The sequence below is a fragment of the Macaca mulatta genome, chromosome 7 (assembly GCF_049350105.2).
Source record: "Macaca mulatta isolate MMU2019108-1 chromosome 7, T2T-MMU8v2.0, whole genome shotgun sequence".
Taxonomy (NCBI): Eukaryota; Metazoa; Chordata; class Mammalia; order Primates; family Cercopithecidae; genus Macaca; species Macaca mulatta.
Window position 1 is genome coordinate 56,197,275 of NC_133412.1, and position 26,344 is coordinate 56,223,618.

The following is a 26,344-nucleotide window of genomic DNA, read 5'->3' on the forward strand; positions in this document are numbered from 1 at the left end:
TACAGCCCATGGTACCAGCATACACCCTTCCCTCACATTTCTCTCATTTTTTCTCTGCACAACCACCCTGCTTGACTAGAAATTCTGTGAGGAGAGTGGCAAAGCTCATCTTGAGTGCCAACTTTGCTGAATGAATGAGTAAATGTCAGATGGCATTTACTCAAATGCTAAATTCGATACCTGGAGTCCCCAAATCAAAGGAGGAGAAACAAATATGGGCTTCAGATGTTTTCTCTGGCTCTCCAATCACAGCATTTTGGCTTAGAAGGAGGAAGGACAGCTGTTATAAAGAGACTATAGGGATAAGCATTACTTCTTTGTCCTCCTTTTGGTTGAATATCCCTGAGTCTTTGCTAGAAAGAAGCACTTGGTGTCCTCAGAACAAAGGAACTGAGGCAAATCAAGTACCTCCTGTGCCAAAGGCAGTGGCTATGCTCATGAACACCGCCTGTTCCCACAGGATTTCCAAATGTTCCAAGTGACTCAGACACTCAGTTAGGAGCTCCTTTTGATGAAAAGCACTAGAAGAGTGGCTTTCAAAAGAACTCAGTTACCAGTGACTTGACCCTGAACTAAACATAAGGGGGCAAAAAGCTGAAAATAAAGGCATGACCTCAGAACTTGGAATAGACAAAGTGCTAAGACAGTCATGAAAGTGACTCGAAAACTCTCACAGAAAATATATCAACAAGTACAAAGCATATATAGTAATTTCTCACTGATAAGAGGGATTAACCTACTGAAAAATACTGGGACAAGTAAAAACAAGACTGGCAAATTTGGAGATGAAAAATTTGTCTAAGAACGCATTTGTTTCTGGAGTAAATCAGCCACACATGTGCCAACACCATCCTTGGTGGGACAGGCAACTCGGATGCAGCCCTGTGTTCTGCTGAGCAAAGGGTCCCACGGGTTTTATTAAGTGCAGACAACATCTCTTTATGAAACTGTTAGAACTAGTCCTTACTGTTGTCTACTTCTTTTAATGTATGCTCCATGTGTCTTCCAAAAATACTAGTACAATGGCCTGGGCTTTTTAGACCTTACTTCTGAGCTTAGGAGGCTTTTTTGTTTGTTTGTTTGTTTGTTTGTTTGTTTGTTTTTCTGGATGTGTTCTTTGCCCTGTATGGAGAGCGGGGGCCAAAAATAGTCCCATCTCCACAGTCTTTGCAGGGGGGGGTAGGATGGGCAGCAAATAATTGTTGTCCTGTTCTTTCTAGAGGTTATCTCCATGTTGCAAATGGCCAGGGATTACCCTGAGTTATAGAAATGCCATGAATCCAGGACAGAATTAAATCAATGTTTGAAGGTTAAAGTCTTCCTAAGAAACACTAGAGAATTATAAGTGGAATGTTTTGAGAATACCTTCCTAGCGTATACAAACACCTGTTAACCTTGGCAAGTCTGCCCAAGCATGACTATTTAGGCACGAAGTGCTCCATCATTAGGTGTGGTAGAAAGGCTGGCCCTGCAGTCAGAACTAGACTTACAGCACCACAACTTACTACATGCTGACCTTAGTTGTATCATCTCTTCCATATGCTTGGCACTGGCCTTGCCTGATTCCAAGGCCATCACTGGGTTTGCATAAGCTTCGTACATAGAGGCGCTGGGTAACTGTGGAATGCTGTCCACTCATAAGGTAGCATCACTATTATTTCTTTCTAAAATCATTTTCATTCACTGCTAAGTTCATGTGTGGTATCGAATGGCTCACACAAATAACTGACCCAGCTCCCCTTTATTTCTGCCTTACCGGTGTTATCTCTGGCTACAAGACCCTTAGGAAAATCCCCGGGAGTTGGAGAGGTCCTGCTGTCCCACTTGACCATGTCGAGACTGTTACAATATTCCCATCTCTTCTGCTGAAGCTCCTGTAACCAGTAAGTCATGAGTTGACGATTGGGAGCCTAGAAAGAGGGAGGGGAAAAACATGTTATGGCCACCAATAATATGAAGAGCTTAAAAAATATTATGTCTCATGAGTACAGACTGTTCAGCTTGCCATATGAGAGTTAAGATGAACAGATCAAGGAAACTTCAGCTACAAGATTAGTAGCTTTTGCTCATGATGAGTTGGTCAAGCAAACAGCAATTGTGACATGAAGAATTGAACACAATTAATAAGAAGTCTTTTTAAATTCTAAAATTAAAGAATAATGCAGCATAACATTTTCCTCAAAACTGTTTAGGAAGGTGTGATAATACTGCTGCTCTTTTGCTCTGAGCAACTATAAATTCCATCTTCAGAAATAAAATCTTACATAGGTATGAATGACGGCCTTGCCAAATAACATCAAATAATGATATTTAAACTCCATCAGCATCTGAGAGTATACAAAGAAAACTGCAGATTAAAAACTAGCTGGCACTCCTATCAGAATGGCTAATATTTCAAAAAGTTGACAATGCCAAGTACTGACAAGGGTGAAGGGCAGCTAGAACTTTCATAAGCTGCTGGTAGAATGCAACTTGGTGCAGCTACTTTAGAAAACAGTTTGGCAATTCCTTATAAAGTTAAACATACACTTACCAAGTGACCTGGCAAGCCCATCCCTACATATCCACCCAAGAAGAATGAAAACATATTCACACAAAAACCTGTATGTAAGTATGTATAGAGGTTTTATTCATAATTGCCAAAAAAATGAGAACTTCATCTGATGAAAGGATTAAAAAAAAAAACTGTGGTACACATCCATACAATAAAATACTATTTAGCAATAAAAAGGAGCACACTATTGATTCCTACAACATGCATAAATATTAAATGCATATTGCTAAGTGAAAGAAGCCTGACCCAAACGGCTATATACTATATGATGCCATTTATGTAACACCCTGAAAAGGCAAAATTGTCAGAACAGAAAACAAATCGGTGGTTGCCAGGGCTTGGCAGGGAGGGGAGTAGCTGACTACAAAGGGGCAGCACAAGAATTTCTGGGTAACAGAACTGTTCTGTATCATGGTTCTGGTGGTAAAGTCATGATTCTACGCATTTGTCCAAAATCATAGAATTATATACACAAAGAGTGAATATTATTTAAAAAAATCAACCAAGATGGGGGAGAGGACCCAGAACAATGAACCTAACTATAAACAAACTAGACTGCAGGTATGGGTTAAGGTCTCCAGGCTGCCCCCTGCAAAGGAGTCCCAAGAAGAAGGAAGGCTGCCATGACACAATTATGGGAACTTCATCAACACTGGCATCCAGTGACATGTGCAGACATCAGACACAGTGGTTCCCAAGATCAGAGGCAGTGAAGAAAATGGCTCTGCAGGCATGACAGCAAGAGACAGGCCTAAACCAAACTACTACTACTTACAAGCAAAGGATACAAAGGATAACCTCTGGGTGCTGTGGCTACAACCTGGGTCTTTTTAGTGATAATTGCATACCTGGCCTCAGATAAAGAAAAGCCTTCATTACAGGATATTTGGGTATTTTACAGAAAGTTCTTCCAACTATCAGCCAAGTTGCCATTTCATCTATTCATTTAACCAACATTTGCCAAGCACCTATCAGGTACCCAGACCTGGGGCTTGGCCTAGTGAGAAAGACAGGAAAAAACACCCAGTAATTTCCATGCTGCATTAAGTGCTATGACAGAAAGCAGAGCAGGTGAGGCAGGGCTGGCGTGACTGGAGAGCACTGGGGAAGGACAAATAGCCAAGGAGGGAGGTGCAGCAAAGGACAAGGTACTCAAAGTTCAGGACACCTGCCACATGCAGGTTTAAAAGCTTCAAAGTATTGGTTTAATGTTTATCTTCTCCAAGAAACAAACTCCAAGTTGTCTCCATTTCTCTAGCATCTAGCTCAGTGCCAGGCACATAGTAGGTCAGTATTTACCGAATACATATATGTAGGAATAGTGAATGAATGAATAATCAGAAAATGATACAGGAGAGCTTGGTCTTAAATGGGAAGCAGGCAGTGGCCAGAGGAAAATAGATTTCAGGAAGAGAGAGGAGTGTCTACAAAAGTGAAAAGGTCAAAGAGCAGGAGTGAGGTGAGGTCAGTGAGTGGCAAGGACCTGGCCCTGAAGGGACTTGTGTGCCTTCCTAAAGAGATGGAATGGGGAACTTAGCAGAGCACTGGGGAAGGACACATATCAGATTATTAGACAAAGGTACTGCTGGTGAAAATGGTGGTGAGGGAAAGGCAGGTGCAGTTTGCATAGAAGGAGATTAGCTCAGGCCAGAGGCCATGAGCCCACTTAAGAGATCCATGAATTACAGCCTGGAGTTTGGGCGGCAGGCTGGTTGCAGGGTAGACACAGGAACTCAGCCTGGCCCTGGGGCGGAGCAAAGAGCACACAAACATTTCCACAGGAGGGGAGAGGAGAGTCACCAGGCAAGTCAGGAACTGAGACACACAACCATAGCCAAATTCAGAGCCCAAAGCCCACCCAGTCCTCCCCTTTTTTTTGCAGATGAGGGGATAGAGGCCCAGAAAGGGAAGTGACTTGTCTAGATCATACAGGGAGTCAATACTGTGAGCCCGGTCTGCCAAACCCCCAACCCTTAGAGGCAATTGTGTGTTTGGGTGGGGGGAATGTGTGTGTCTGGTCCACCCACCAGCTCCCTAACTACCTGGCCCCTCCATCCCCATGCCATGGATGAGCTAAGCACCCTGGGAGCCTTCTGCTCCAGCCAGGGAGGCGTCCAGACACTTGCTCTACTTCCTCTTGTTCAGCCTGCACACGCAGCTGTGTTTCTATTTATGCTCAGGAGCCACAGGCTGCTCAGAGAAGCTGGCACACACTCACTAGGACAGATCTGAACCAACCTCTCCAGCTGCCTCTGACAATGCAGGCACCATGAAAAATCTGCTTTTTACAAGAAATCCTTTTCCCTTTAAATCTCTGAGTATTAAATCTAACTGGGAAACAATTAGTAACCTCTGAGTCATCTCTCACTAAATTCCCGGGGCAAAACTTTGAGATCACATGCTTTCAACGACTGCTATTTTATCATATTGTAGAAATTCGGTCAATAAGCTGGGCAAAATCTGGTCAGGAAGGCAGTTAATCTAGACACTGATTAACTGGGTTTGTTTCCTTTCAAAAAAAAAAAAAAATCTAGACAGGCAGGTGTGGTTGCTCACACCTGTAATCCCAGCACTTTGGGAGGCCGAGGCAGGCAGATAACCTGAGGTCGGGAGTTCGAGATCAGCCTAGCCAACATGGTGAAAACCCCGTCTCTACTAAAAATATTTTTTTAATTAGCCAGGCGTGGTGGTGGGCACTTGTAATACTTGGGAAGCTGAGGTAGGAGAACTGCTTGAACCCAGGAGATGGAGGCTGCAGTGAGCTGACACGGTGCCACTGAACTCCAACCTGGGCGACAGTGAGACTCTGTCTCAAAAAAAAAAAAATCTAGAGATCACTAGAAGACTTTTTACTTCAATCCCCAATTAGCTAGTAAAAGGCTGGGGGCCAGGCTGTCTGAAATGTCTCTGGGGCACGTGCTTTGACAGAAAAGCCCCAAAGGGCCTTTTCTGAAGACAGCTGAAACCCAAAGACAGAAACACACACAGGCTCTAAGACTAAGCACCACTAAAAGTACAATACAGCAAAATCAGCAGAAATCCAAAAAGTCTCTGGGTTTTCCATCTGATACCTTTCAGCGAAGGACTAAATGGAGATTCAGCTCAGGCCTAATTAAATGTATAATCACAAACCAGCCTCTTTATCGCCCCAGTCCCAATAAATTGGTTCAGATCTGCCCTGTCCAACACAATAGCCACTAGCCAGACGTGACTACTGAGCACATGAGAGGAGACCAGCACCACATGATAAAATCTTTTGGATGCACTGAATTAAATACAACAGTATTAAAATTAATTTTACCGGTTTAATGTGGCTACTTGAAAATTTAAAAGTATGTATGTGGCTCATATCTTATCTTTACTCAACAGAGCTGGTCTATACCACAATGGCAAATATATTCCATTTTGAGAGCCAAGGTTGGTGGGAGATCTGGCTTGGCAGGAAACAGCACCTCAGGATTACAATGTAAGCCAAGGGCATGGGGTCCCCATGGGGGTGTGGGGCAGCCAACACCATTGCTCTTCTACAGCACTTTATGACTCAAGATAACTGCTCTCTTTAAACAGGCACCTCCATATCTCCAACCATCCCATGGTCCATTAATGTCCAAGGAGAGGCCAACGTTCTTTAGGAACCCAGGCAACTGCTGGTCTGACTAACAGCTTTAGTGCCTTTATTCAGTGCTCCCAAAGTGGGGCGAGTAGGACCTTCGAGTGATCTGGCTGCACAGACAATGCCTTGCTGGGTCTATCACCAGGAGTTCCCTCCACTGAGGCTCGGCTCAGCTGGTGACAATGAGCCAGTCAGCGCAGAAGCTTACCACCAGGACCACACAGCATTCACCAAAGACATGCCCGCCAGAGGAGTGAGGACCAGGAAGGATCACCATCTGCCCCCCACCCCTCAGAATGACCATTTGAAACGCTGTGGTCCCGTGTTCTGGAGAGTCAGACAGGCATTCCACTCACGCTAGAAGAAACAGCGACAAGGCAGAGCTCCACAGATCAGCAGAGAATTGGGAGCTGATTCCACGCAAGCACCCAGCAAGAAGCCAGGTGTTAGCGGGTGCTGTCTGATGCCTCACCCAGGCCAGCTCCTGAGTCTCCCCTCACACCAGTCTCCTCAGCTCCTTCCTACTCACCCTTCAAGGTCCAATGCAAAGGCCACCTCTTCAGAGCAGGTTTCCCTGACCTGGTTGTGCATTTTGTCTCCCCTCACACCAGTCTCCTCAGCTCCTTCCTACTCACCCTTCAAGGTCCAATGCAAAGGCCACCTCTTCAGAGCAGGTTTCCCTGATTTGGGGGTACATTTTGTCTCCATTCTCTGAATGGGGAGCCTGGAGAATCTTGTAGCCCAGGTAACCCTCCCATGGAGATGAGGGCACTCCCTGCGTGTTCCTCACTAACCTAAGTTCCTTAAAGGCAGAGGCCAGACCTGCTGGTCTCAATATGATCCAAGATGCCTTGCACAGTGTCCTGAATATAAACACTCAAATATCTGACTCATCCTCTCATGTTCAATTGTTGCTACTTCCTCTCAACAATGCTGAAATCCCAGGTCAAATATGGCACCAATCCCAATATGAGACAAAGCCGAACATCTTGGAAAGCCATTGTAGTTGTCTCCTACATGGCTGCATGAACGTCCTGGGTTTCTTCTACTCAGGAAGAGGGGCAGACAAGGATTGGGTGGTCACAATTCTACATGGCAGCCATCTGCTGCCTTTGGGTGCCAAGACATGAGGCACCAGCTAGGAGAATAAAAGCAAGCCATCTGTGTTCTGCTCGAGGTGGGAATGCAGTCCTTGACAGCCGACTGAGAAGTACCATGTGATGCCCCAGCTGCTCCCACAAGCTGCTCTCCCCAGGTCTCCAGTAGCACAAAACCCAGAAGCCCACTCATGTGTGAGACAGGCCCTGGCCACCTGTTTCTTCTCTTGGGCCCCAGAGACTACCCTCAGCCTCCCACCGGCTCTCAACTTGATGCTTAGACAAGTCCCACAATAAAGTTGTTTTATTACAAGTTAACTGATTTCAATACACAAATATTAAGGGTCCACTCTCAGCGGGAAGTACATGATTGTGAGGAGAGGGGCTGGAGTAGCAATCCAGCAGCAGCTACAGGGAGTCGGGCCTCATTATCTCCACTAAACAACAGGTTTATCTAAGCTTTTATTCCCTTTGGTAAACAATGTCCGCCTATCAAAATTTACCACATTTTAGAAGCTATAATAATGTTCACATTCTTTGACCCACAATTCCATTCCTAGAAATGCAGCTAAAGTAGTTCAAAAGAGGAAAAAGGGACAACGCCATGTACATAAAGTGTTCATTTGCTTGACAAATGTTTATTAAGAGCCTAACTTGGGCCAAGGCCAGTAGTTAAGCACTAAGAATACAGAACTGGATGAGATCTGGTTAATTCCTACCTCTGAGATATTCACCGCAAGCAAACATTTTCCTTTATGCCAACAATAAACAGTGGGAAACAGGTTCATAATTATAATCAACATAAAATGCCTAGGTATCCAATTAAGAAATCTAGAGGCCAGGCCCAGTGGCTCATGCCAGTAATCCCAGCCCTTTGGGAGGCCCAGGTGGGTGAATCGCCTGGGCTCAGGAGTTTGAGACCAGCCTGAGCAACATGGTGAAACCACATCTCTCAAAAAAAAAAAAATTAGCCAGGCACAGTGGCATGTGCTCGTAGCACCAGCTACTCAGGAGGCTGAGGTTAGAGGATCCCTTGAGCCCAGGATACAGAGTTTGCAGTGAGCCAAGATCTGTACCCAGCCTGGGCAACAGAGCAAGACAAATCTCTTGGTTAACCAGGCACCGTGGCTCGCTCCTGTAATCCCAGCATTTTGGGAGGCCGAGGCAGGCAGATCACCTGAAGTCTGGAGTTCGGGACCAGCCTGGCCAACATGGTGAAACCTCATCTCTATTAAAAATACCAAAATTAGCCAGGTGTGGTGGCGCACTCCTGTAATTGCAGCTACTCGGGAGGCCGAGGCAGAAGAATCGTTTAAACCCAGGAAGCAGAGGTTGCAGTGAGTCAAGATCGTGCCACTGCACTCCAGCCTGGGCAATGAGAGTGAAATTCTGTCTCAAAAATGAAAACAGAAGACACTGTCTCTTTAAAATGTAATAATAATAGGCCAGGCACAGTGGTTCATGCCTGTAATTCCAGCACTTTGGGAGGCAGAGGTAGGCAGATTGCTTGAGCCCAGGAGTTCGAGATCAGCCTGGGCAATATGGTAAAACCTCGTCTCTATTAAAAATATAAATTTAGCAGGTGTGGTGGCACACTCCTATAATCCCAGCTACTCGGGAGGCTGAGGCAGGAAAATCATTTAAACCTGAGAGGCAGAGATTGCAGGGAGCTAAGATCGTGGCACTGCACTCCAACCTGGGCAACAAGAGCAAAACTCCATCTCAAAAACAAGACCCTGTCTCTTAAAAATATAATAATAACAGGCCAGGCACAGTGGCTGACGCCTGTAATCCCAGCACTTTGGGAGGCAGAGGCAGGCAGATCACTTGAACCCAGGATTTCGAGACCAGCCTGGCCAACATGGTGAAATCCCCTCTCTACAAAAAGTGCAAAAATTAGCCAGGTGTGGTGGTGCATGCCTGCAGTCTCAGCTACTCAGAAGGCTGAGGTAGGAGAATTTCTTGAGCCCAGGAGGTTGAAGCTGCAGTGAGCCATAACTGTACCACTGTACTCCAGGCCAGGTGACAGAGTGAGACCCTGTCTCCAAATATATATATGTAATTTATATATATAATATATATAATGGCATTAGGACAACTGGCCAAATATCTGGAAAAAAATAAGTGATGCCCTGGGTAAGAAACCTATCATCAGAGAAAATACTTTCAAATTTAATTCAAGATTTAACAAACTAATGAATTTAATAAAAACCATTAAATGAATGCATTTAACAAATAAGTAAATTTAATAAAAACCATTAGATCAGTAGAAGAAAAAGCCTGTATAATTAAAATTAAGTTTCTATCTCTTTCTGCCTCTTACAACAGTTGTATAGATTTCCACCAATTATAAAGGTATGGAAGGGAAGATAGGACTTAAGCAATGCGGCATAGCAGAAATTCACATGGGAAGGTTTAGCTAAAACTGAAGTATAAACAGCAGCCACAAGACTCTACACAGAAAATGAATGCCATGTGCACCATGATGCAGTAGATGAGGAAAACAAAACACTCTTTCAAGACCGAGCCGGAAACTGAAAGCTAGAAGGACAGACACTTCAAACCGTAAGCCCGGGAGCTGCTTCTCCCATGGGCAACCCTGGAAGCCAGCTCCAGGCAGCAGGGAGTCACTGATCATAAGAGGGCTGATGATTCTCTCCAGCAGCACAAGAAACTGCTGTCCTAACATTTCTATTTTCTTGGAAGGTAAAGGGCTTTCTAAACCCACAAAGAAAGCAAAACAAAGAAAATATGTGTCTAAAACACTACAAATAAATTAATAGACAAAGACGAACTGAAAAAAGACCAAACAACTTCAAAGTCACTAAGTGTGGCATAGAGTTTCACACCACCATAACTTTGCAGGGCTCTTCACTCTTCCTGGACTGTGGGAAGTCCTGTTTGTCTGGTAAGTTCCTATTAATCTTTAGTTTAAAAAAAAAACAAATGTATTTCAGACTTCTATTTCAAATAATAACAATCTACATCTGCTGAGGAGAATTTGGAAAACACAGGAAAGCAAAAAAGAAAATAAAATGAACATAGCTGCATCACCAGAAATAACCACCATTAATACTTTGGTATTTCCAAACATTTTTCTATCCATAAATGTATAGAAAATTCTCTACCCATAGATTTTCTACCAATTTTCTAGCTGATTGGTAGAAAATCAATTTTCTTTATAAAACTGTATTAAAATTACATAGACTCTTCCATAATCTATATTTGCATATTATATTAGACACCATCCATAAAACAATTACTGTGTGCCAGACACTATGCTTTCGCTTTATACACACTGTCATTTAACCCTCGTAACTATCTCTCCCTAAACAGTATCATCTGCTTGCCCATGGACCCTGGAGCCTAACTGCCAAGGTTCAAATCCCAGCTCTGCTACTGGCTACCTATGTTAGGTAAGTTACATAAATTGTCTAGGCCTCAGATTCCTTGCTGGTAAAATTGAAAGAATAATAATAGGAACCTACTTCACGGTATTGAAGATCAATGAGTTAACATGTGTTAAGCTCAAAAGGGTGTTTGGCACCAAGTACTCATTAGGTATCAACTATCTATATTATCATGTTTACCCATGATAACCCACTTAACATGTGTTAAGCTCAGAAGAGTATTTGACACAAAGTACTCATTGTGTATCAACTATCTGTATTATCATGTTTACCCAAAATCTCACAGTCACTTGGCACAGTCAAAATTTAAACCTGAGTCTGCATTACTTGCTATCAAGGGGAAGGATGAGAGAGCATGTCCAAGACAAAATCAATCCTCTCAGCATTTCAGCAGGAATCACAAGTTCCTCTATGGTTTTTCTCAAATATTGAAATGCTGATGGCCTCAGTCAATACCAAAGTTCAGATAAAAACCCCTGGGTTGGCTTCAGGGACAAATAAAACTATATCAGATGCTGGTCCCCACATCAGTACAGAAGGTCCTCTGGACATCAAATCTAGAGGGCTAGGCATAGTGTCACTGGGAGAGGGCATGACCATCAGTCTACAATGGCCAACATGCTTCCACTCTTAATCACAATTCTGCTCTAACAGCACTTCTCAAAACTAGACTGCTGTGAGCAATAACAAGACCACACACAAGCAAATATGGAGAGGACAGAAACTTCTCCATCCTGACATAATAGAATCGCCAGGTCTCCTATTCCTAAGGACTCCCTTGTCAGTCTCTCAGATTCATGCATCCTGACAGTGTCAGAGTCATCTACCCCGGGACCCCTGGGTCTCCAGATTCATCTACCCCGGGCCTCCGCAACAGCTTCCTAACTGGACTTGCTGTCTCAGTCTCCCCTCTCTAAACACTCTTCTGACACCTAGCCAATGAAGTCATATATGCTGCATGCTTAAAACTCTCTCATGGCTTCCAAGTGTCAAGAAATCCGGCCCGCACTGCCCCACACTCCATAGAACTATAACCTTTCTCTCACACTAAAGGCCCACAAAAGCCTTCACAATCTCTGCTCCTACTGCACTAACACCTCCCTAACAAATTCCTACTCACTCAAGACCCAGCTCAAACATCTCATCTACAAGGCCAGCCAACATCCCTTATACAACCAAACGATCATTCCTCCAGCATGCTCTATATGATGCACACCACCTCAATCACCCACTTAGGGTTATGAACTCTGGGTTCCTTCCCAATGGATCAGGTCCCACCACGTTTATAAGCCAAAAGAACAACATAACCAACAATCACGAAGGAGCCACAGGAAGGAAAATATATATACAGAATGGGTCAAGTCTGCATACCTTATAGAAAGCAATTTAAATTACAAGGATAGTTTTGAGTATCCATTTCTCAAAAGAATGCAATGGCTGCTCATAATGAAGGAATTTTTGTTTCTTAAACCCAAGGAAGGATATCTGGATCTCTAAGAAATGTCTAAAGTAATTTCTTCCATAAGCAATAAAAAGCACAAGAATATTGTAAGCAGCCTGATAATACAAAACAAAATTCAAATAGAAAACAGACTATAACTCCGAACCTGATAAATAACTTTAGGTTCCAAATTTTTTCCTGAGTGTTTCAAAATCATGAGCCTGGAAACAATCTCAAGGGATCTGGACCAGCACCAATGGGGGAAAAAATGTATTTTTTTCCCCAGGAAGGTTTTGAAATCTTCTGTTTCAGCCCAGCAACAGAGACTGAGAAGTAAAATACTGGATCTCCTGGCTCCTTGGAAAACGGAATGCAAGGTCACAAACCTCCATTCCTCTAGTGAACATAATAAACTCTCCTTTAGTATCTTTTAAAATTGCTATCTTAAAAGTAGCATCCATATGTCTTACAAAATAATTGTATCTTATTAAAATAGTTCTAATCTAACTCCTTTCAAAGGCTGAGCACACACCTAGAACCCATAATCAATTTCCCTGAATAGTCTGTGTTGAGGTGGGCAGCCATTCCCTGGGAAGATGCCACATTCCTCATCCATACTGGCAGGTGGTGGTCTGAGGAGTTCTGCCACCTCTAACACTCAAGCATCCCTTTTAAAAAGCAAACACCTTGAGAGAAAAGCCATTTCTTAAACCCATATTCAGCAAATACCTTTTTAAGCAAATACCATTTAATAGAGATTAGCAACTAAGGGTAATGGACTAGAAGAAGAGGGCCTACAACTAGAACAAAGAAGAGCAAATGTGAGTTCACAGGAAAGTGGGCAACGAAAACAACTGGGCTTGTGAGGGATTTGGCCACATCAAAGCCTCTCACAGCCCAGGCCACCCGGCTGGGCTGAGCCAGATTTCATCAAGACAAGGGCAAGGACAAGGCCACTCTCCGGACATGCTCGTCCCTACAGGAAATGTAGAAGCCTGTCAAAATGCTTTCTGTTTCAGAGAGAAAGGGAACACGAGGCCTCCAAGTGACCACAGGGCTACATTCCTATGGTTCTCTCTCAGCTCTGCCATTGCACAATGTGAGAGAGCCAGGGATGAGCTCATGATAAATAACAACTCCTGCAGCCACGGCCTGTGGCCTATTGGATAGTCTTGCTCCACCTCCGCCCACAGTGGCTTCCACACACGATGCAATACCACATTATTCTGCTTGATGTTTTTCAACTAAAACTAGGGCAAAAGAATGACTGACTTAACATGAAGTTTTAGGAAATGGAGATAGGATAGGTTCCCAGGCTCCACCCATCAGACATTTGGGAAGCAGGAGAGCCCGGTACCAGGAACCTGCCTAGTCTTTCAGTGAATTTACAGGCATGTTTGGGAACCATGGTGATTTCTAACGGTGTTTTAAGGTGGAGCTGGTGTTTAAGGAGTATCAGATGGTCGTCCTACATCATTGTTACCCACTTCTCTCTGGTGAAAAGCTAGGGGATCTGAAAGTAATTACCAGTTCTTTGGTGGTGGTAATCATTGCAATTCACCCTCCCAGAAATACCCAAAGATGCCAAGTGAACACTGTTCCCTCCAGGAGCCTCCCTCTGAATGCTCAGGGAGGAACCCTAGCATGCAGGGTCTGCCAGCCACTACGATCAGCACAGAAGACAGAAATCTTAGGGCTAATGGAGAATTGGGCCAAAAGTCATTCCTCTGGAGCATAGAAACTCAGAATGCAAAGTAGATATGCAGTTATAAACCACAGAGACTCAACTTGAGGATGGAGGGCTCACACTTCACTGGTCTCCACCCACGCAGTTTAGTTATTTCTAGTTCACTTAGAAAGCCACCATCATACAGGGACAGTCTTCTTCACAGCCAAAGAGGACATTCATCATCGAGAGGACAGCAGTGTTTCACAGGGAAGCCACAGAGATCTGCAGCAGAAGGGCTGGGATGCTGGAGAGAAATGCAGATTCCTAAGGCCCCCTCTGGCCTGCCAACCAAAGCAGAATCCCCAGGGGAGGAACCCCAGAATCTGCATTCTAATAGAAAGGAGGAGGAGTCTTTTCCACACAAAACTTGAGAACTGCAGTTCTCAGGGAGATATTTGCCTTTAAAAGATAGAAACAAAAAAAGTCGGCCGGGCGCGGTGGCTCAAGCCTGTAATCCCAGCACTTTGGGAGGCCAAGACGGGTGAATCACGAGTTCAGGAGATCGAGACCATCCTGGCTAACACGGTGAAACCCCGTCTCTACTAAAATACAAAAAAAAAAATTAGCCGGGAGAGGTGGTGGGCGCCTGTACTCCCAGCTACTCGGGAGGCTGAGGCAGGAGAATGGCGTGAACCCGGGAGGCGGGGCTTGCAGTGAGCTGAGATCCGGCCACTGCACTCCAGCCTGGGCAACAGAGCCAGACTCTGTCTCAAAAAAAAAAAAAAAAAAAAAAAAAAGTCTTATCAGCATGTTACCTCTAGGACAATATATACAAGAGAGCTGTGTAAACAGTATAAAAAGTGGTTCACTTCTAAGGCCAGAGGGTGTGCCTTACAGAGCAGAATGAAAAGATACAGCCATCTGCCAACTGCCTGTTTTCCTTTGACAAACCAAAGAAAAAACTAAAGCCGCCTCCAAAGAGAAACCCTCTGAAAAGGGATGCACCAGGCCTCAGTCTCTGCCAGGGAAACATCACTGATGCCTCCTATCAAGTCAACCCCCACTGGAAGTTTATAAGCTGTGCTGTTAATTTCCAACCTCCATGTGACTAGACTTCTTAAATCTGTGCCCCAACACAAAATGGTTAAAGGTACAATTTGAGTCTCCGTATACAACTACTAAAAAAAGAATAAGCCCAATTTTCTACTAATGGATTAAGATAGATATATAAAGCAAGTATCATCAAACTGCTGGGTTTAAAATGGTAAAATACTGTTCATGTGTTTGGAGAAGGTTTCAGTGGTAGGGTAGCTAGCTGTGGGACTCAAGTTTCCTCTCTGTATCATGCATGGGAAGGGGGCTGATCTCTGAGGGTCTCTCCAGTTCTAACTTTGGGATAATGACCCTTGAACAAAAACAATGAACGCCTTCCTCCAGCTCACAGAGCCACCTATTGACAATGCCCTAACCACACCCAAAACACACAGAAGCTCCCTGAGGCCAGAGGCAAAGCTTGACTCCTGCTCAACAAAGTCTGTTTGGTGAATGGCCAGTTGGCTGCATCCATTTAGAAAGCTGGCCACCTTCTCTGCAAGCACAGCCTCTCCTGAACACCAGAGAGCTGGAGAGGAAAATGAATACTGGGCTTGCTGCCTAGAAACAATTCCTGTAATCCAAGATCAACATCTCTGATAACATTGGCCTGCCCACCTCCAGGCCACGGCCAGGCCTGCCATCTGACAGTCAGCGACACAAGTCCCAACCCAGAGGCAGTCTGCTCAAGGAAAGTCTGCTGGTACAGTAGCACTGGCCTACGAAAGGGGCAGAAAGAAGCAGCACACAGGATCTCAGCTACCAAATCCCCACTTCTCACACTGGATTCCAGTTCTCCCAGGCAATCTCTGCAAAGGCTAAGAAAATGGCCAAGCATGCAAACTCATTAGAAGATGGTGATTCCCAGCTTACTGGGAACACATGTTGCCGATCAAAGAGGAATTAAGTCTTTGAGCAGCTACACAATCATACCAACATTTACTAACTCCCTTTCCCACCTTCTTCAGGGAGTTTTTCTTGATAATCAGTTACACAGAACTCTCCAATTCTGCAACGTTCACCACAATTATTACACAAATCACAGATTTCTGGCCCTGGGCCATATCCAGATTAGTATTTTACATATGGATGCCCCCTCCCCTTCATTTCCTATGGAGAAGTGCCAGACTTCTCAGAATCAAAAAACTTGCAGACATGTGATATTTATCTCCCAGTGCTGAATACTACAGACAAACATGGTCCTCTTCAATGTTTTTTTCAAAACTCTTACAATTCTTTGATTATATCAGATGCTAAGCTATTTTTAAAGTTAACACTAGTTTCTTAAATCAATGGAAAATTTTCATTGCTGTATTTGCAGCAACAAGCATAGTGCTTAGAATATGACAAATGCTCAAAAATATTTGCTGAGTAAATGGACACTGCAAAAGTCCGTTTGACTATGAAATGAAAGCACACCACACACACACACACACACACACACACACACACACACAGGATATGAGGGCTTAAAGCATGCATTTAGCCAACAAGCATCTAACAGGTGTTGGCATCCTCTAAGCATGAAAGGCACAGTAGTGAAATGCACTGACAAAATCTCTCAGGAGGTGATGCATTAGTAGGACACAATAGCAGACACTCAAAGTCTAGATCAGGGAGCAAAACCATCCTGAATCTCTAGCCGACTGAGGGCCTCCTGTGCTGACTGGTGAGCTACTGCCTGCTGGACAATCTCCAAAGCCACAGTCTCCCCAGGGATCCTCTCAGCGTCTTGCCCCTCACAAGGCCTCACATATCTGAGTGCTTAAGATGTTTACTGAACTGAGCACTCCAGGCAGAGTATTTCACAGAACACTAGTCAGAAGCCACTAACTAGTCACCACTATCCAGTTTACCATTTCCACATTGCATTCACTCTGTGAAAGCAAACAATACCCAGCTGAGGGCTGGCCTGATAGGATATGGGTACACCTGATCGAATGTCATTAAGACTCCACTACATAAATACCAGAACCAAAAATTGCTAATGAAAATGCCTGTCCCTCTCCCAATGTGACAGTCACTTCTACAACGACGCGGTCTTTTTCTTTCTTTAGAGGAAGGGGGTGTTACTGTTTGTATTTTGTTCTGACTGGAGGTGGGAAGTCTGCACCTCAGTGTATCAAAGGTAAAAGCAACCAAGCGAGGAGACTGGTTCACCCCCCTCAGACGTGAGGTGGGAGCTGGTACACCTCTACCCCGAACACATCTGAACCCTCCTTCCATTTCTCAAGAAATCGTCATCTCCACGGATTAAGGAAACTGGTAATGTGCATACGAGCAAAGCAAGTGCAGCAGGACAGAAGTCAATGCCAGGGGCCATTAGGAATGCTTCAGGAAAGGAAGTCCACCAGGGTGGGCCGGCCCTAGCCACACACACGCCTGCCAAAGCAAGCTTCACCCATCACAACACCCACCGCTCAGAAACAATTAAGAAGCAACTGCTCAAGATAGGTTCAGCTTTGCATTTAGCTACTTTTAAATCTGTTTGCCAGTGCATTAAATACATCAACCCTTGGTACCCAAACACGATAATCCTCTTAGTTACATAAAAATACTAGGCATGACCAAACCATCAGTGCCACAGTCCAAATGTCTGTGTCCCCGCAAAATTCATGTGTTGAGACCCAGTCCCCAAGATGATAGTATTAAGAGGGAAACCTTGTGGGAAGTCATTTAAGTCATGAGGGCAGAGCCCTCTGGAATGAGATCTGGGTCCTTATGAAAGAGGCCAGAGTGGTAAAAGGAATTTGAGGAGAAAAATACATTTAGATAGATAGATACATACATACATATATACAAACACACATAGATGGAGTCCCCAGCGGAAACCTGCCTGTCCCCTTCTGCTATGAGGACACCACTAGAAGGCACTACCTCTAAAGCAGAGTGAGCCCTCACCAGACACCACATCTGCTGGTGCCTTCATTGTGGGCTTCCCAGCCTCCAGAACTATCAGAAATAAATTTCTGTTGTTTATAAGCTACCCTGTCTAGGTATTTTTTCACAGCAGCACAAACGGCCTAAAACAATCTTTCTGGGAGCTGAAGAAAAAAAAAAAAACCTATTTGTCAAACCCTGCTTAAAACTCTTCACTGACTCTAGCTCTTAAGACAAAGACAAAATCCTGCCCTGGCCACCTAAGGGCATCAGCTTATGCCATTTCCTCTCCACTCCCCCACCCCACCTCCAGTCAACACCAACTCATCCTTTGTGTCTCAGTTCAAATGTTGCTTCTTCAGGAAAGTCTTTCCTAGCCCTGCCCCACCCATAAACCAGATCAAGATCCTGAACTATACATGCATTGCATATATTTCCTTTCAAACTTCCTAGCACTGGTTGGTGTTTGTTATATTTTATTAACGTCTGCCCCCCGCCCCACCTACTGAAAGCTCCAGGAGGCCAGGGACTGTTTGTCTTGTCCAGTCGTACCCCCAGTGCCTAAGCACACACAGTGAGTGAATGAGTGGGAAGCTTCTGAGGCCTTCCTAGAACACAAGTCAGTCAACTACAGCCTGGGGTCATTTCCAGCCTCTGCCTATTTCCGTACAATCTACAAGGCAAGGACAGTTTTAACATTTTTATTTTGCTATTTTATTTTTTTGAAACAGGGTCTCCCTCTGTCACCCAGGCTGGGGTACAATGGAGCAAACACAACTCACTGCAATCTCTACCTCCTGGGATCAAGCAGTCCTCCTGCCTCAGCCTCCCAAGTAGCTGGGACTAAAGACATGTGCCATCATGCCTAGCTATTTGTTTTTTGTTTTGAGACAGAGTTTCGCTCTTGTTGCCCAGGCTGCAGAGCAATGGCGCCATCTCAGCTCACTGCAACCTCCATCTCCTGGGTTCAAGCAATTCTCCTGCCTCAGCCTCCCAAGCAGCTGGGATTACAGGCAACCGCCACCATACCCAGCTAATTTTGTATTTTTAGTAGAGACAGGGTTTCACCATGCTGATCAGGCTGGTCTTGAACTCCTGATCCACCCGCCTCGGCCTCCCAAAAGTGTTGGGATTACAGGCATGAGCCACCGCGTTCAGCCATACCTGGCTAGTTTTTTAATTTCTGTAGAGATAGGGTCTCACTTTGTTGCCCAGGCTAGTCTTGAACTATTGGGCTCAAGTGATAATCCCATCTCGGCCTCCCAAAGTGCTGGGATTACAGGAGTGAGCCACTGTGCCCAGCTAACATTTTTAAATGGTTGAAAAAAATCAAAAGATTATTTTGTGAAATGTGAAAATTATATGAAATCCAAATTTCAGAGTCCATAACTAAAAGTTAAAACACAGCTATACTTCTATGGTTGTTTCTGTACTACAACAGCATAGTGACAGATATGGCAGAGTGTGCAAAACCTAAAATAGTATGTGGCCCTTTACATAAAAAGTTTGCCTCTGCTATAACAGTGTCCTCAGAGTCCTGACCATGGGCATGAAATACATGAGACCCAAAAATACGGAACTGACTGTAACCTCTCTCCTCTGGGGAAGGGTGAGTCATAAACCCCTTTTGGATTCCTGATGTCTGTTAGATTCAGTGGGCATTCACTGAATGGCTGCCACCTCCACGACATGAGTTCTGGCTGATCACTTCTAAAGGGTCAGGGCTCACACGAAAACCAGTGCTTACTGGGTGATCATGTTCTTTTCATTCATTCAACAAATGTCTACCTGGGCACCTTACCGTAGTCAGTTCAGGCTGTTATAACAAAAACACCACAGACTAAGTGGCTTAAACAACAGAAATTTACTCCTCAGTTCTGAAGGCTGGAATGTCCAAAATCAAGGTGCTGGTCAATTCAGTTCCTGGCGGGGGCCCTCTTCCTGGTTGGCAAAGGAATGCCTTTTTGCTGTATCCTCATAGGTGGAGAGGGAGATCATCTCTCCAGGGTCTCTTTTTATAAAGGCACTAATCCCATTCATGAAGGCTCCACCCTCATGACTTAATTACCTTCCAAAGGTCCCACCTCTAAATATTATCACATTGGGAGTTGGCACTTCAACATATGAATTTTTCAGGAACACAAACACTAGTCTACAGCATGTCTCCTTTGTGCCAGATACTGTTGCGGGAGTTGAAGATACACACAGTCCTTAGGGAGCTTACCCTCTGGTCAGCAGGAAATAGGATGGAGACTCCCCTGCAATGAGGACTGTGTGAGAGGCAGTGGGAGATGGAATGCCACTGTGATATCACAAGCACAATACTGGGCTTGCCTTGAAGGAACTTACGAATTCGAAAGCCATGAAAAGTTGAATCCCCATAACTTAAAGAGTTAAATAACGCTTCAAGACTGAGCAGATGCCCTAGGGCAGAACAGCTTAGAAGAACCATACAGCAAAGAAGGCTGGTTCACCACATCTATTTTGTACTAAACACACTGTGATTACCTAAGCCGACAAATGTTTGTCATTAAGAGAAATTTCAACACCAGGGAATGTGCGTTCCCACAAGAGTGGGTTAAGAATAGGGGTACACAGCTATTCAGTTACGTGTGGCTCAGAAACCAATACACATGTCCATTTAGCACCAAGCACCTACAGAGGGAGGAATTCCTTTGCTGACGGTCTGATGACGCTCTCTTGCTCCAAAGACTGCAGAGATCTGGAAGATCAAGGCTGTTTAAGCTTCAACCTTGGTCAGTCACATGCTCTCCTTCCCCTAAGTGCCTCAGATTCCAGCAAAGCTCCGTGAGAAGCCTCCAGCACCCCTACACACAGAGAGACGCACACAGGAAGCATCAGCCTCTGCTAGACCCTTGCAGCAGTTTCCAGACATGTCCAGTAAAGGTACTAGGTATCCTGGTAAAGAACTGGGCAGTAAAATGTTCCCTTGTGATATTCACTATCCAAAAACGACAGATAACAAATGCAATAAAAGGAAAGACTACTACTACACCTTATCTGATCCACAACAAAGTCAAAAAAAAGCAGACTTGTCAGAACAGACAATACAATTAGATACTCCACATTTTAGACATTCACTGTTCCTGGAGCCTCTACTTTCAGAGAGGGGCTGAGTCTAGCTTCATGATATTGGCAAAATCACATCCCCTCTCTAGCCTCTATTACCTCATAAAGCACTAGATCAAATCCCTAAGTTTGGGAATAGAGGAGTTTACAAAGAAATTCCTATATCAGCTTTCATTAAGACTTACATAGAAAAACATTTTGAAAAAGTCCAACAAAACCACAGCTTCTCCAGAGAAGGCTGAAAGATGCTTTTAAATAAGAAAAACATATGATAACAGAATAAGAAAATTGCTAATTTTTCTTTACTTTTTAACCCTCTGTGATAAGAAATGGTATTTGTAAAATTATACACAACTAGCTGAAGTCTGAGCAGCGCTAAATCCTAACTTAAAATCCTTAGAAATCAGGGTCCTCTACAGCTGGGCAGCCCTGAAGTGAAACATTAAGGCTTAAGGGCATCAGTTCTTGCATATGAAAGACAAAAAGGAAGATAAATTGGTAATTTCCATACTTACCACCATAAAGATTTTACTCCTACAGCTCAAAAGAAATAACTGTACAATGAAATTTAACTTTCTTAAAACACACCCCTGGCCGGGCGCAGTGGCTCACATCTGCAACCCCAGCACTTTGAGAGGCAGAGGCAGGTGGATCACAAGGTCAGAAGTTTAAGACCAGTCTGGCCAATATGGTGAAACCCCATCTCTACTAAAAATACAAAAATTAGCTGGGCGTGGTGGCACGCGCCTATAGTCCCAGCTGCTAGGGAGGCTGAGGCAGGAGACTTGCTTGAACCCGGAGCCAGAGGTTGCAGTTAGCAGAGACTGCACCACTGCACTCCAGCCTGGGCAACGAAGCAAGACTCCGTCTAAAAAAAAAAGGGGGGGGCAGGGTTTTAGAGTAGGGGTGTTTGTTTGTTTTTTGAGATGGAGTCTCACTCTGTCACTCAGGCTGGAGTGCAGTGGTGTGATCTCGGCTCACTGCAACTTCCGCCTCCCGGGTTCATGCGATTCTCCTGCCTCAGCCTCACGAACGGCTGGGACTATAGGCGTGCGCCACTATGCCCAGCCAATTTTTGTATTTTTAGTAGAGACAGGGTTTTCACCATATTGGCCAGGCTGGTCTCAAACTCCTGACCTCAAGTGATCCGCCCGCCTCGGCCTCCCAAAGTGCTGGGATTACAGGCATGAGCCACCGCGCCCGGCCTTCTCCTCCCTTCTTCCAGAAAGCCTTGCCTGGTTTCCATTCCCATTGTTGTATATAGCTAACACTTGGTACTATCTTACTCTGTGCCCACATTCCCATTGTTGTATATAGCTAACACTTGGTACTATCTTACTCTGTGACCAATTTAATTTTACATGTCAAAATACTCCTCCATTGTAAGTAACCCAAAGGAAAATGTATTTCCTTTCTTTAAAAAAAGAAATATTCTGAACCTACAAAAAGATGGATAGCATAACATGACAAACAATGACCCAGTCCAATAAAACACTGCAAAACAACAGGAGAAGCCCTGAGGCACCCATTCCCAATCACATCCTCCCTCTTCCCATCAGAGGCAACCACCACCTGGAAACCAGGGCTCATCAGCCCCATGAAGCTATTCCCCTCACAAAAGAGCATACATCCTTATGATCTGTAGTACTATTTCACGTGATCTTCCTAACCTTTCTATAAGTGGTATCATTCTGAACTTAACTTCAGTCTGTCACTTCAGTCTGTAACTTACTTCTTGTTCAATTTTATTGTTTGTGAGCGTAATCCATGTTCACACCTATAGCTCTAGTTCCTTTGTTTACTACTGCATAATATTCCATTATATGAATACACTACATATTTGGCCAAAAACATAGCTTGATATTTCATATGCCATGTAGTGCCTACTATTTTCCATACTACTACGGAAAATGTGCCAGCCATTTTCCGTAACATTCTCCAGAATCCTCACAGCCACCTAATGAGGAAGGTATGATTCCCACTAGACCAAAGAGGAAACTGGAGCAGGGAAGTGGTGTAATTTGTCCAATATGTGTGAGCAGCAGACTCCTGCTTCAAGTTCAAGTCCATCCAAATTTAAAGCCACACTTCTGACAATGAATGCGCCTTGTAACCCTGCTTATGTAGATTCAGATTATTATTTATTTATTTACTTTTGAGACGGAGCCCGCTCTGTCACCCAGGCTGGAGTGCAGTGGTGCGATCTCTGCTCACTGCAAGCTCCGCCTCATGGGTTCACGCCATTCTCCTGCCTCAGCCTCTCGAGTAGCTGTGACTACAGGCGCCCGCCACCACACCCGGCTAATTTTTTGTATATTTAATAGAGTTGGGGTGTCACTGTGTTAGCCAGGTCTTGATCTCCTGACCTTGTGATCCACCCACCTCGGCCGCCCAAAGTGCTGGGATTACAGGAGATTCAGATTATTTTAATGAAAAAAAACCGACAGAGGGCTCTACAGTCATCTGGGAAAAGTGTGAAACATGATGCTCTAGTTTCTTTGACAAACATTCCACAGGAAATTAATACGACACAGGGACAGCCCGTATGTACAGTGAGGAAGAGCCTCTGCCTTTGGCAAAGGTCTCCCACTAGGGTCATTCCCAAGATTATACAGGCACTCTCTAAGTAAGCCTGAGTAGGACTGCAACCCGAATTGGTTTTCTTTGGGGAAACAGGCCGTCTGCACACACTTACAGACAGGACAGGGGAGCCCAAGAGAACATGGGAATCAGATCCTGCTTAAGCTGGCAAAAGCTGAGTCAACAAAGCTCTAAGAACATCTCCAGGGAGCAGCTCCAGCTGTTAGCAGCTCTGGGGTCTGAGGAACAGTCATCAGCTCATAAGGCCAGGCGCTTGCCTACTCTGCTCTCCACGTGGCCAACTTTGAGAGCGCTTTCATACATCCCAGCCCAACCCTGTTGTCCTGGAGAAAGCCCAACTTGGGAATACCTAAGAGAGTGAGGGTGGAGACTCATAGGAACCAGGCAGGGAGCAAAGCCTGGAGAAAGGATACCCAGCTCCAGGCCTGGGCCCAGATCCCTCCAGGTGCTCAAAGCAGGTAGGCTCCTAGGAGGTGACAGTCTAGTCCCCCAGGACTCTTAAGGACAGGGGAGGCCTTTCAGCACCAGGACTCCTGACTCTACTCTCCTGCCTCTACACTGTATCTCTCATTGTGTCTCTTCACTGGAGGATTAAGGGAGCCTCAAAGGAGCAAGTCATAACTGGCTGAAGCGACCTCCTCTCACCTCTCCTGGACAAAGCAAGGAGCAAGAAAACAGGCTCTGCCACCTACTTGTTGTCACCTTAGCTGGAGCATTCCTGTCCACTCTGGAGGGAAATGTGGTGGACTGTCTCTAAGGGCCCTGCCATCTCTGACTCTTTCTGTCTACAGTGCTGAATGCACTCTGGCTCACGCCTGGCATCCTAGCACTTTGGGAAGCTGGATGGGGAGAATGGTTTCAGCCCAGGAGTTCGAGACTAGCCTGGGCAACATAGTAAGACCCCGTTTCTTTAAAAAAAAAAAAATTAATTAGCCAGGTGTGGGGGCCTGCGCCTGTGGTCCCTGCTACTTGGGAGGCTGAGGTGGGAGGATCGCTTGAGCCCAGGCATAGAGGCTGCAATGAGCCGAGATTGCACCCCTGCACTCCAGCCTGGACAACAGAACGAGATCCTGTCTCAAAAAGAATAAACAAATAAATAAAAGCACTAACATTTACTGAGCAGTTTAGACTATAATTCATTTAATCCCAACACCCCATGAGGTAGATACTACTGCTATCCCAGTTTACAGAGGAGGCCGCTGCAGCACAGAGCGGTTCACTGAGGTACCAAGGTTATAGGCAGAGGTCTTCTTTCTTTTTTCATTTGAGACAGAGTCGCTCTGTCCCCCAGGCTGGAGTGCAGTGGCGCATCTCGGCTCACTGCAAGCTCCGCCTCCCGGGTTCACGCCATTCTCCCGCCTCAGTCGCCCAAGTAGCTGGGACTACAGGCGCCCGCCACCATGCCCGGCTAATTTTTTGTATTTTCAGTAGAGACGGGGTTTCACCGTGTTAGCCAGGATGGTCTCGATCTCCTGACCTCGTGATCCACCCGCCTCAGCCTCCCAAAGTGCTAGGATTACAGGCGTTAGCCACAGCGCCCCGCCGGCAGAGTTCTAAAGGAGGCCCCGAGGGTAGAAGCCTACGGTTACAGGCCTAGGAAGGCTGCACGGGACATCCACGGGATGGTGGGGGTCGGGAGACACCAGAGAGGGGCCCGAGGTTAGGCGCAGAGGGGATAATGGGTCAAGGTGTCTGAGGAAGGAGATGGGGGTGGGTAGCCCCAGCCAGACTGGCCGAAGCCCAGGTAGAGGGGTGAAGATAGGAACAAGGGCGGGATGTGGAGACGCAGGGAAAGGCAGGCCGACGTGGGCAGGGGCGAGGAGGCCTTGGAGGAAGGAGGGTGGATGGCGCAGGCCCGTGGTCGAGGCAGCGGGCGCCTGCGGAAGCGCAAGGGCGGCTTTGGGGCGCGCGGTCCCACCTTGAGCACCGTGACGGCTCCCGCGCTGTGCACCTGGAAGTGCGCGGGCGGCTCCGCGCCCAGCTCCGCCGCCTCGTCGGGGCCCTGGTAGCTGAAGCAGGCGTCCGCGATGTCCAGGTGGCCGAGGGGCAGCGCGTCCTGCGGACTCTTGAAATAGTAGAGGTAGCAGCGGCGCGCGTCGAACACGAACCAGCGGCTGCGGTAGCCGCGCAGGGGGCCTTTGCCCGACAGCTTCTGCAGATAGCCGCACAGCCGCGCTGGCTCCCGCGCGGGACCCGCCCCGGGCTCCGCGGCCGCCCCCTGAGCCGCGCCCTCGCCGCCACCGCCCTCCTCCGCCCGGGATCCAGCCCCCGGCATAGCTACCGCGCGCCAACGGTAGGAGCCCGAGCCCAAGCCCGCGCCCGCTCCCCGCGCCTTCGCGCCACCGCCGCTGCGCCCCCTACCCCTCCGCACCGCCCCATCGCTCCGCAAGGCCCGCGGGTGCGCAAAGCAGCCTGGGACTTGTAGTCCCGCCCCCGCCCGCCCGCCAGCCGTTGCCCCCGCAGTCCCCGGAGGCAGGGTCCTGCGTCCAGCATCCCTGCAAGTCAGTTGCCTTCGTGCTACCTGTGCTCCAAGTCCTCGCCCTGTGGGGTGAAGCAATGGTCTATTTCTTTACGGCAGTGTAAGTACATGGGAGTGTGCATCTCTCAAAACCCAACGGAGTGTCCACTTAAAACTGCATTTCACACTGTGTACCTTTTTCTAAAAACTTGATTTTTAAATCTCCCTCCTGCCAGAGTCTCAAGCTAATATTGTAAAAATGAGACAGCCTATTGCCTGGCGCTGAGTGGGTGCTCAGTAAATATTTGCAGAATTCATGAAAGCCAAAGCGTTTCCTGCCTCTCCAGACTTCAGTTCATTCATTGAATTCAACATATATTTATTGAGTGCCTTCTGAATGCCAGGTACAGTTCTGTATGCCAGGCCCTGGCGGATAGAG

The 26,344-nt window shown here is 45.9% G+C and overlaps 2 protein-coding genes and 1 long non-coding RNA gene across 8 annotated transcripts in view; 1 reads left to right on the forward strand and 2 right to left on the reverse strand.

Annotated features, from left to right (window-relative positions):
* Window positions 1-25,803, reverse strand: part of TBC1D2B (TBC1 domain family member 2B) — an 82,426-nt gene extending 56,623 nt beyond the window's left edge. For 3 of the 6 annotated variants that reach the window (XM_077940049.1, XM_077940050.1, XM_077940051.1), the window contains exons 1-2: window positions 25,366-25,803; window positions 1,757-1,910 (exon numbers count right to left, since the gene is read on the reverse strand). In XM_077940049.1, the coding sequence (XP_077796175.1) occupies window positions 1,757-1,910; window positions 25,366-25,722 (511 nt within the window). In that variant the 5' untranslated portion in view covers window positions 25,723-25,803. Of the gene's footprint in view, window positions 1-1,756; window positions 1,911-13,642; window positions 13,799-25,365 lie in introns of those variants that run through there. The other 3 variants (XM_077940053.1, XM_077940052.1, XM_077940054.1) reach the window with 1 other exon arrangement.
* Window positions 4,100-8,358, reverse strand: LOC144330031 (uncharacterized). The gene is made up of 2 exons (XR_013395848.1): window positions 8,313-8,358; window positions 4,100-5,316 (listed from the first exon to the last, which is right to left on the reverse strand). It is a non-coding gene; the product is annotated as an uncharacterized LOC144330031 (long non-coding RNA).
* The window catches only part of SH2D7 (SH2 domain containing 7), a 28,935-nt gene continuing 27,804 nt past the window's right edge, over window positions 25,214-26,344 (forward strand). The window contains exon 1 of the mRNA XM_077940070.1: window positions 25,214-26,026. Coding sequence (XP_077796196.1) covers window positions 26,004-26,026 — 23 coding nt within the window. The 5' untranslated portion in view covers window positions 25,214-26,003. The remainder of the gene's footprint in view (window positions 26,027-26,344) is intronic.